The sequence below is a fragment of the Hemitrygon akajei genome, chromosome 10 (genome assembly GCF_048418815.1).
Source record: "Hemitrygon akajei chromosome 10, sHemAka1.3, whole genome shotgun sequence".
In the NCBI taxonomy this organism is placed as follows: domain Eukaryota; kingdom Metazoa; phylum Chordata; class Chondrichthyes; order Myliobatiformes; family Dasyatidae; genus Hemitrygon; species Hemitrygon akajei.
In genome coordinates, this window is record NC_133133.1 from 23231629 (window position 1) to 23243941 (window position 12313).

At 41.2% G+C, this 12313-nt stretch overlaps 1 protein-coding gene across 4 annotated transcripts in view; it reads left to right on the forward strand.

Moving 5' to 3' along the window:
* eda (ectodysplasin A) overlaps positions 1–12313 on the forward strand; it is a 239093-nt gene that overhangs the window by 204784 nt on the left and 21996 nt on the right. For all 4 annotated transcript variants that reach the window (XM_073057898.1, XM_073057899.1, XM_073057900.1 and 1 more), the window contains exon 6: positions 9618–9669. In XM_073057898.1, the coding sequence (XP_072913999.1) occupies positions 9618–9669 (52 nt within the window). The remainder of the gene's footprint in view (positions 1–9617; positions 9670–12313) is intronic.

The window sequence follows — 12313 nt, forward strand, 5'->3', positions numbered from 1 at the left end:
GCCATGGGAGCAGGTGGTGGATGGTCGTACGAGAAGCTGATGAACATCACTAGTCCTGGTTATGTGACTACTCAGACAATCAGACAATCTCCGAAGAGTGTTGATAACGGCTGGGGTCACCCGTCATGTAAAGGCACTGTCCAGAAGAAAGCAATGGCAAACCACTTCTGTAGAAGAATTGCCAAGAACAATCATGGTCACGAGACTATGATCGCCCACGTTATACAGCACGGAACATAATGATGATGATGATCTTGGGAAAAAGGATCTGGCTACCCCATCTATGCCACTCATAATTTTATACACCTTTATTTTGAAATCTCCCTGGTCCATCCAATCTTTTCTAATAACTGAAGACATCCAATCCAGGCAAAATCCTGTGCATCTTCCTTGCACCCTTCAAGCACGTCCTCCCTAGAGTATGGAAACTGGAACTGCGCACAGTGCTCCAAGACTAGCTGACCAATCTCTTGTCCAACTGTAACATAATGTCCCAATTCTTGTACACAGTGTCTTGGCTGATGAAGGCAAGAATGCCACAAGACTTCTTTGTCATCCTTTTGCTACTTTCTGGGAAATATGAACTTGTACCGCTTTCTCTCTTCAATAACACTTCCCAGAAGGTTTCAGCCACCCACTGTGTGTGCCCTGCCTGGGTTCAATTTCTCATCTAAAACTCTACATCATTCAACAACCTTTCATCAAGTTGTGACCACCCAACAAACTGACTGTCCTGTGTTTGCTCCCAACTTAACAATGCCTCCATTTTAAGCTTCTTGTCCTTGTTTTAAAATCCTTCCATTGTCTCATTCTTCTATGCTCAATCCTAAATTAACTACACTTAGACTCCTACAGCATGAAAACAGTCCCACTGACTCATGCTGACCACAGCATCCTCCCTGCTAGTTCCAGTTGCTCACATCCAGGCCTGTAACCCTCCAGCTACCTATCCAGATGCCACAAATGTTGCAATTGTATGCCCCCACATGACTCATTCCAGGTACTCACTATGCCCTGTGTAAAGACGTTACCTCTCAGATCTTTTTAAAACCTCTCCCCTCTTATATCAGTGTCCTCCAGTAGTGGACTGCCCAACACTGGGGATAAGTCAATGACTGTCCAACTTATCTATATCCTTCACAATTTTATAAACTTCCAAGAGGTCACCCCTCATTTTCCCATGTCCCAATCTTAACCTCGTACAATTCTCAGATTTAATATCTTCACCATTGATGGCTGTGTTTTCAGCTTGTAAAGTCTAGAATATCCCAAAAAACTTGTCAGTCTTTTTTTATTTTTCTTCCTCAATGAAACCACTGCTAAAAGCCGATGTCCTACCAATGTTCAACTGCCTAAATATTTGATGATGCTCAATGAAGATGTTAAGTATTTTATTCTGTAAGTTTTGGTATTGTCCAGCTGATCCAAGGGCAAGCTGAGTGGAGAAAGAATCCACTGTAAACCTATTGTGGCGATAGGCAAATTACAGCAGGTCCAGGTGCTCGCTTAGGCAGGAATTGATTCCGGCCTTGACAGCCTCTCACCGCATTTCATCACAGTGGATGTGAGTGCAATCGGATGATGATCATTGAGGCAGCTCACTCTGCCCTTCCTCAGTATTGGTACGATCGTTATCCTTTTGAAGCAGGTGAGGACCTCCGACTACATCCACCAGAGATTGAGGATGTCCTTGAACACTTGCTTCGGTTGGTTAGCACAGGTTTTCAGTGCCCTGCCAGGTTTAATTCCTGCTGCTGTCTGTAAGAAGTTTGTACATTCTCGCCATGACCGTGTGCATTTCCTTCGTCCCGGTTAGTGGGTTAATTCTTTTGCAGCATATCAAAGCAGTGAATAAAACACTTAACATCTTCATTGAGCATCATTAAATATTTATTCACTGCTTTGATATGCTGCAAAAGTGTTGTTTTTTAGTTTGGAGTTGGAAAGTGGTAGCAGGCCCTTCCAGCCCAATGAGCCCACACCACCCAACTACACCCAAGTGAAGAATTAACCAACCGAAGCAAGTGTTCAAGGACATCCTCAATCTCTGGTGGATGTAATTGGAGGTCCTCACCTGCTTCAAAAGGATAACAATCGTACCAATACTGAGGAAGGGCAGAGTGAGCTGCCTCAATGATCATCATCCGATTGCACTCACATCCACTGTGATGAAATGTGGTGAGAGGTTGTCAAGGCCGGAATCAATTCCTGCCTAAGCGAGCACCTGGACCTGCTGTAATTTGCCACAATAGGTTTACAGTGGATTCTTTCTCCACTCAGCTTGCCCTTGGATCACCTGGACAATACAGCTCAGTGTTCAACACAATCATACCCCCAGTTCTAGTCAACGGGATCCAAAGCCTGGGCCTCTGTATCTCCCTCTGCAACTGGATCCTTGACTGCCTTATATAGCAAATGGCACCTCCTCCTCACTGACAGTAAACATTGGCACACTTCTAGGATGCCTGTTTAGCCCACCACTCTGCTCTGTCCACATCCAGGAGCGTGGGGCTAAGCAAGCTCAAACACCATCTACAAATTTGCTGATGACACAACCATTGTTGGCAGAGTTTCAGACGGTGACGAGGAGGTGTACAGGGGCGAGATAGATCAGCTGGTTGAGTGGTGTTACAACAACAACCTTGCTCTCAGCACCAGTAAGACCAAGAAATTGACCATGGCCTTCAGAAAGGGGAAGTCGAGGGAACACACGTCCGTTCTCATTGAGGGTTCAGCAGTGGAAAGGGTGAGCAGTTGCAAGTTCCTGGATGTCAGTATCTCTGAAGATCTATCCTGGGCTTAACATGCTGATGTAATTACAAAGAAGGCATGACAACAGATCAATTTCATTAGGAGTCTGAGGTGACTTAGTATGCCACCAAAGACTTCAGCAAATTTCTACAGATGTACCATGAAGAGCATTCTAACTGGTGGCATCACCACTGTACAGGATCGGAAAAAGATGCAGAAAGTTGTAAACTCAACCTGCTCCATCTTGGATATTAGCCTCCCCAATACCAGAGTCATCTTCAAAAGCCCCAGTGCCTCAAAAAGGGCGCCCATCACCAGGACACACCCTCTTCTCATTGCTGCTGTCCGGGAGGAAGAACAGAAGCCTGAAGACACACACTCAATATTTCAAGAACAGCTTCTTCCCCTCCACTATCAGATTTCTGAATGGACAATGAACCCATGTATACTACCTCACCATATTGTTTTTCTTTTATTTCCCTCTATTTTTGTAATACTTATTTAATTTAATTGTTTATATATATTTCTAATTGTAAGTTATGATTTTATTATTATGTATTGCAATGTACTACTGCTGCAAAACAACAAATTTCGCAACATATTCTGGTGATATTAAACCTGATTCTACTTATGACTCATTGGTACTACAGTAGTGTTAATGCTAACTACTACACTACCATGCCACTGGAAATGGTTTCTGCTGTTGTTGCTCTGCCTTTTAGGAACTTTTAGGATTCAAACGGCCAAAGCTAATTTCATGTGGGAACAGAGAGATGAAAAGATGTGTCAATCCTCTCTTCTTATACACTGTAGATTATTTTATCACAGTACTTTTCTTTCTGTGCCATTAAAGCCCTGTCAGAATACACCCAGTGGCCACCTCCTGTACTTAATAAAGTGTGCGTGGTCTTCTGCTGGTTCGAGGTCAGAGATGCCCTTCTGCTCACCACTGTTGAAACGTGCTATTTGGCTTTAATGCCGCCTTCTGCTCAGCTTCAACCACTCTGTCCGTTCTCCTCTGACCTCTCTTATTAACAAGGCATTTTTACACCGTGCTATTACAGCTCAGGGCATCAAAGTTCAGACTTCAATTCCGACATTTTCTGTAAGGAGTTTGTACGTCTTCCCTGTGAAAGTATGGGTTTTCTTTAGGTGCTCCAGTGTTCCCCCCATAGTCCAAAGTTGGTAGTCCATAGTCCAGGTGGTAGGTTAATTCGTCATTGTCCTGTGATTAGGCTGGGGTTAAATAAGTGGGTTTCTGGGCAGTGCAGGTTGTTAGGCCAGAAGGGCCTATTCCATGCTGTATCTCTAAATAAAATAGATAAATGACACTTACTGAACTTTTTTTGGTTTTTCACACCATTCACCGTAAACTCTCGACACTGCTGTGTGCAAAAATCCCAGCAAATTAGCCGTTTCTGAGGTATTCAACCTACCCTGTCCGTCACCAACAATCATTCATCTGCTGTCAAAGTCACTTACATCATATTTCTTCCCCATTTCTGATGTGTGGTCTGAACAACAACTCGGCTTTTATACATTGAGATTCTGCCACGTGATTGGCTGTTTAGGTATTTCCACTGACAAGCAGGTGTACCTCATAAAGTGGCCACTGAGTGTTTACTTGTTAATATCTGAAATGGTGCCATGTCACCAGCACTAGTTGACATTGAACAGATGGTCCAGTTGCTCAACTCACTGGGGGCTAGCATGGTCTGTCATGGTGGTGTCACCTGTGTGTCTTGTGACCCACTGTTAATCATCTCAAGCGGACAGGTGCTAAAATGATGCCAGCTGAGGCCTGGTTAGAGGTCACTGGATGCTTGTGCCAGATGATGTGTAAAGATAAAGTATGCCAAGCTAATTGCAATTTTGTCCTCTGCTATGCTCTGAGTATCAACTTGCACTGATGTAGCCAAATTCTTCCAGGTGAATGAGAAATCCGGCTTATTATCACAGATTTAAAATCTGTTGTATTGTGGCGGAGGTACAGTGCAAGGCATTAAAACTTACTATAAATTACGATAAAACTAAGTAAATAAATAGTGTGAAAGTTTTTTTTTAAAGTAGTGTCCTTAGATTCATGGGCCATTCAGAAACCTGATGGCAGAAGAGAAAAAGTTGTTTCTAAAACATTTTGTGTGGGTCTTCAGGCTCTGGTACCTCCTTAGTGATGGTGATAATGAGAAGATGGCATGTCACAAATGTTGAGGGTTCTTAATGATGGATGCTGCCTTCTTTAAGCATTGCCTTTTGTAGATGTCCTTGACGGTGCGGAGACTTGTGACTGTGATGGAGCTGGCTGAGTTACAACCCTCTGTGGCAGGGTTCAATCCTGTGAAACGGAACTTACATACCAGATGGAGATGCAGCCGGACAGAATGCTCTCCACAGTACATCTATAGAAATTTGTTAGAGTCGTTGGTGACATATCAAATCTCCTTAAGCTCCTACTGGCATGCATCATTATATGTTGGGCCCAGGATAGATCCTGTGAGATTTTGACTCCCAGGAACATGAAGCTGGTTGCCCACTCCACCACTGACCCAGCAAAGAGAGCGTCTGATGTAACTAATTCTCTATTACCACAGCCAAACATATATTCTTTAAATGTAAGACTATATGGTGAATGCAGCAACATGATTAATTCATCATCGTTACGTGTGCTGAGTTACAATGAAAAGCTTTTGCTTATATGCCATCCAGACAGATAATTCTAGATGGGAGTGCATCTGGACAGTGGGAAGGAAAACCGAATGCAGAATAGGTAGACAAAATTAGAGAGCCGTGGTTCGATAGTTTGGCAGACTGGGACTTCATCCTTCAGCATGCAGGAGGCCCATTCAACTGTCTGATAACAGCAGGATCGAAGTTTTCTGAGCTTGGTGGTATGTGCTCAGTTGCTGGGTTATTACAACTCCCACAGCCCTCATCAAAAGCTCTGTTTCACATTGGAATTTACTTAAAAGTCATTATGTTACCTTTTGTAACTCCAAAACTTAAGACATAGGAGCAGAATTGGGCCATTCAGCCCATTAACTAATGAAAGAAAAAGTTGAAACTTGTGTACATTTAGTTTCTTTTTACAAACATTTGTACTTCAGTGAGGCGCATGCTTATGACGTGGTGGCATAATGACGTATGTCATTCACTTACTTCTTCGTATAATCCATAATGAATTATGTAAACAACAAAGAATGCTTAACCAAACAATATATTTGCAATATTACTCAAGTAGTACAGATATGTTAACTATACAACTTATAATTTATGGTTATCTATAAACTCGAACTCAATATAGAATGCATCTCAACAATATAGACAATGAGATTTACAGGGAAATATTGTTTCCTGCTTGGCATTGCTGCCTGCCACACCTCCAACAGTTTTCTTAGGTCAGCTGCAGGGTCATCAGTCTGAGAGCACCATTCGTTGATGTTTCACTCCCTTAGCCCTGGTACATCTCCTGGTGGTGGAACAGCAGCAGTGACACCTCTCTTCACTTTCTGCAGCTTCCAATGGAGTTAATTGGTCCCCAAATTTCTGTCCTTCCTTCTCAGCCACAGCCGAAAGCTGCCCTTTACTGCCTCTTCAGCCAACTCTCTGGCAGCCCTCCGGAGCCTCGCTCCAGTTACTGACATATCACAGAGTAACCTTGTCGTTGATGTGCCGACAAAGCCCTGGTGTCCTCCCTCCACAGGGTAGATAATGGTCCGCCAGCTAAAAATGTGCCTGTGTAACTGCGTGGAATTCGTGGAAGAGCATGCAGTTTGCTTAGAAGTTTAACTGCTCCAACCAGACCAGCCAAAATGAGCTTTGTTGACACTGTAAAAGTATTTAGAATGGAAATTATTGTTGATGGCAGAGCACTTTAGGGAAAAAAAAATCCAGTGATGGAAGAAACAAAAAAAATCCACTGAGCAACAGTTCTGTGGGTGAAATTGCCTTGGAAATGAGAGGCCAGAGGAGAATGGCCAGACAACAGTAACTCAAATAACCATGTGTTACAACAGTGGTGTGCAGAAGAGCATCTCTGAATGCTCAACATGTCGAGCCTTGAATTGGATCGGCTACAGCAGCAGAAGACCATGAGCGTAAACTCACTGGCTGCTTCAGTGGTTACAGGATGTACCTAGTAAAGTGGCCATTGAGTATATATTTAAACAAATCAAACACACTCTTCCTCAAGGCATTCTGTGAAATGCAAATCATGTTATTATTGGCCACCGAACAGCAAGAATCACAAAACAAAAAGCATCAGCCTCTGCAAAGGGATAATTACGTTACAGAGGAATAATACTCTTCCTGAAACAGTAGCCAGCTGATTGAACTCTTGTTGAAGTGTCAAGTCCAATCTATGTTAACAGGCAGCACTTGGGCAGGTTGTCTCACATAATTATATTACTGAATATGAAAGGTATATGTTGGAAGACAATATTAATACAATTCAGATGATCCGGTGGTTAAACGTAGCACTAGACATTGTGAGTTAATGCAGACAAGAAAGATGCTGTGCTGGATACCTAACATTTCCTGCCAGAAGATAAGCTTGGCCAGGAGTATTGCAGGCTATGAAGAGGGTTTTGGAGATTTGGAGACGTGATGTGAAAATCTCTTAATGCTTATGTTAGATTCCATAATAACAGCCAGTGCGATTGGCAAGCTCCTGTCTGTCGATCATATTCCATGTGAGATGAGGAGAGAAGTTTGAAGATTCTGCTGGTAGCCACAGAGTTAAGCTTGAAGGGAATTACTTATTCTATGTCTAGATGTCCAAATTGATCAGGTCTTTCCCACCTCTGCTCTTCTCATGATAAGACCTGAAAATGTAAGGGAAAACTGAGTTAATGGGTCTATCTTATAGATGCATAGTGTTGTAGAAGGTTGGAGTGACTAGGAGGAGGCACGGAAAAGCCTTGTTTTCCGGTGAGAGCGAGGCACACCCTAAAGACTAGACAAGTGTGATAATGCTATGATAGCAATAGGTTGTCTCACTGGCCACAGAAATGGACAGACTGCTTCCAAGAAAAGGAAACAACAGTAATCCAAAGTATTCTCTTTTCATTGAAATTAGAATTGGCATATTATTGTCACATGTGCCAAGATATAGTGAAAAGTTTGTCTTCCGTGTTGTTCATATAGATCAAAGTCATATGACAGGTAGAAAAAGGTAAGGCAATAATAATGCAGATAAAAAGGTGTAGAAGCTGCAGAGGAAGTGCTGTGCAGGTAAATGGTAAAGTGCAGGATCATAACAAGTAGATTGTGATGCCAAGCGTCCATCTTCCCAAGCAAGAGGTACATTCAAGAGTCTGATAACAGCGGGACAGAAGTTGTCCCTGAGCCTAGTGGTAGGTGCTTTCAGATTTGTGTATCTTCTGCCCGATAGGAGAGGGTATAAGAGAGAACATCGGGGGTGGGAGAGGCCTTTCATTATGCTGGAAGCTTTATTCAAGCAGTGAGAAATATAGATGGAATAGGCATTGACATAGCAGGGGTTCCCTGCTGTTTAAAAGTATTGACTCCCTCTGGTGTCCTGTGGAGTTTGAAATAATGAAGAGGTGCAAAGATGAGGGTATTACATGTGGCAGGATCTTGTAATCTCTTACAATAGGGGTTCCCAACGTGGTGTTCATGGACCCCTTAGTCCACGGCATAAAAATGGTTGGGAAACCCTCTCTTACAAGAACAGGGATGCTGATTGGGCCAGAAGACTTCCTTTTGTATCTTTACGAGAACCTAAGCCTTAAGTGGGTTAGTTGCTGATCCCTATCCGCTTCATTGTGCAATTAGATTGACATCTGTACCTTATTGCCTGGCTTCAGTTTCGTAACAGTAATATCATTCAATTGCCCTTGCTGATTTTGGCAAACAACAGATAGAAAAGGTGAAGTTGATGGAATTGGGACAACATTAATGTTATTCCACTTAGAGTTATGTGATATTGCATCAGGTTGATTCAGGTTTCTTCCTCTTGTATAATGTGTTAAAATATAAATAGTTAAGTTAAAGTCTGTCCTGAGCCTTTGTGGCTCATCAGGCCAGTGCTTATGCCAGATTCCGTGGCGTGAAGCAACTGAGAGTAGAAGACTACCCCCCTTCCCCCCCGGATAGGATGCCAGTCTATCGCGAGGTTAACCCCCAGCATTTTGCCGGTACCCATTTTCAGCTGGGTGGATTGGAGCAATGCCTTGCTCAAGGATACAACACGCTGCCTCGGCTGGGATTTGAACTCACGACCTTCAGATCACTAGTCCAACACCTTAACCACTTGACCATGCGCCACAAAATATAAATAATGCCTTAATTTTACAAAGAGAGAAACTGCAAATTAAGCAGAAGATGAACATGAAAATTCAATGCTCAAATGTGCAGTGTCTCATTAACACCTAAAAGGAAAGATTAGCATCATGTGTTGTCAGAGAGGAATTAAATGAACAGAAAACAGACAGAAATTAAGTGGAAAAGAAAATGGATTTGTGTGAAGTGAGTTTCATTTCCTGAGGAGGGAAGTTAGCCTTCCTATTAACAGTGTTTGTTCAACCATTTATCATTGTTATAAGTCTTTCTGGTTTTGAGTTGTTGTGTTTGAGATGACAGGATTTTTCTTTTGTTTTCTTTTTTTTGTAATTTATTTTTTATTAAAGTTCCATAAGATGTATTTCAGATACTATACATATATATCATATAGTCATATTTACCACAAATCTCCACATAATATTTATCTGAGGTATACACTTATAGAAAAGAAAGGAAAGAAAGAACAACCAAAAGGAGAAAGCTATGTACAAGTAGGGAGTAATCCTTTTTTTTTACAACATATTCATTGATTTGTGAGAACATAATATTGTAATTATTACTTGCAGATGGAAGTTGTCCACCTCCAGGGTCATGACTCAGTGATTCAAGTTAAACAAGGTAAGATTTAAATTCATGAATTATAGTATTAATAACATTGGAAGTCAGTGAGCTGATAAAGTAACATGTAAAAGCAACTCATGATCTTTCTGTATTCTGTCATTTACGCAGTGTAATGCAGATTGCAAGAGAAAATCAGATAGTTAGAATCGTAGAAAAGTACAGCACAGAAACACACCCTTTCGGCACATCTTGTTCATGCAGTACCATTATTGAATAATGTTTTGCCACGATACCATCTCATTTAGTTGCCCCTAAATAGTGCTTATGATATCCCCTTACATTTCTCTCTGTGTCTTATGTTGGGCCACACACTGAAGTGCATCTGGTACTTTACCCTGAGTGTATTATATAATAGTTAATTCAAGCAACACACACAAAATGCTGGTGGAACACAGCAGGCCAGGCAGCATCTATAGGAAGAAGCACTGTCGATGTTTCGGGGCGAGACCCTGACTCCTGGCGAAGGGTCTCACCCCGAAACGTTGACAGTGCTTCTTCCTATAGATGCTGCCTGGCCTGCTGTGTTCCACCGGCATTTTGTGTGTGTTGCTTGAATTTGCAGCATCTGCAGATTTTCTCATATAGTAGTTGATTGGTAGGTTTTATCAGGAGTATTAGCATAGACATCCTGAATGAAGACAAAATCCAGAAATAGCTAAACCATTAAACAATATTCTCTTCAATATATAAATTGTTTCTTTATGAAGCAATTTCAATGATTGCTCAGTTTTACATAACAAATTTAACATGGAGAACAAGGTAAGGTTCTTAATGGAGAAATGATCATAAAAATTGATAAGATATTTGGAAAGATGACCAAAAGTATATTCAGAGGAAGAGTTTATAACGGTGGTCTTTAAAGCAGAGAGAGGAGGAGAGAGACAGAGGGAGGAAGAAGTGGAGAGTTGAGAGAATTATTGTACTTCAGACCTGTTAACAGAGGGATTAGTTGTAATTTGCAAAAGAGATAATTAATTTGGGCAACACCATTCACTACCAGCGTTAATGTTGATCAGAGACCCTTCCCACCCCCCCTTTCCAACTTATTCTGCCTTTTGTTTATCACTCCCTCCCTTAATTCTTCCTCCAAGTCAGCTTCCCAGCCTCCTGCAAGACCTTCTTACAAGTCTGCCTCTTCAGCAGAAACCTTCAGTCAACTGCCTTCTTTGGCTCAGCATCTATTTCTGTCAGCTTGTGGTTCTTTGAGGTACATTGGGAATACTTTCAGCATTAATATCATTGTTTGAATGAAAACCTCTTCAACACTGGCACGTTCAAAAGCAAGGTGCTCTTAGTCAATTCAACAGTTAATCCATTTAGCAGGTTAAATAAATAAACATGGATTAATATTTCTAGTTACTGCATGCATTTTGTTTGGACTGGTTGTCATTGTGATGTATCATTTGGTGACATAAGGTGAAGGATCTGTCAAAAGCAGGTAATGGCTGTTGAGTAACTGGAATGCATTCTCTTTGAAACTATATGAAGCAAGTGCATTAGACTGAATGGCATTTAATCCCTGGCCACTTTACAATGATTTGCAAATCTCCAGTTATCCTTACATGTCAAAAGTAAATCTTCCTAAGCTACTGTGGTGGATAATTATATGTTTAAAAATGAGAAGCATAAAGATGGTAGATTTTTTTTTATTAAGTATGATCCAGCTAACTCATCAGTGATTGGCTATTATAATCCACCTACCACTAACCAAGAGAAATGGTGTTAAATGGGAATGAAAGTAGAAGCATCCAAGCTAAACATCTCACTCTTTCTCTATTGCAAAACAACCGGAGAGTCTAATACCATTCACCGTCAGCAGTGCGTAACTCTCCAGTTACAGAAAAAAACATGTTGAGAGACAGAGGCAATGAATTATTACACCCTTGCAAAAGTGGCTTTCAGCATCTTTCTGTTCATCTCACAAAAAACCAACAAATCTCCATCTCTATGGCTTTTGTAAAATTCTTGTACTGGAATCTCAGTTGCTAGTGAGACTCGCCACTGAAATGTTGGGGATGCTATTTATAAATGCAAGTGGGAAGGATTGTATTCCTGTTACAGTGGCCATCCTCTCCATTGTAGAAAGGGAACAGGTGAAATATTGAATAATTTACTGTTAAGACATTTAAAGCATTAAAAAAAAAGTTCCATGTCTATCTCTTAATTTTACTTCAAAGTAAATTTATCATCAAAGATTTATTTTCTTGTAGGCATTTACAGTAGAACGAAGTAATACAATACACACAAACAAAACTGACAAACAACCAACGTGCAAAAGAAGACAAACTGTGCAAAAATAAAATAAAATGAATGAAATAATAAATAAATAAAACAAATGAAATAATAAATAAATAAACAAGTAGCATCAAGCAATAAACAACAAGGGTGGATAGTCAGTACCTGTTTTCCAGGGCACCAATAGCAAACACCAGAGGGCATATGTACAAAATTAAGGGAGGGAAGTTTAGGGGACATATCAGGGGTAAGTTTTTTTACACAGAGGGCTGTGAGTGCCTGGAATGACTTGCCAAGGATGGTGGTGGAGGCTAAAATATTAGGAGTATTTAAGAGCCTCTTGGACAGGCACATGGATGAAAGAAAAATGGAGGGTTATGGGGTAGTGCGGGTTTAGTACTTTTTT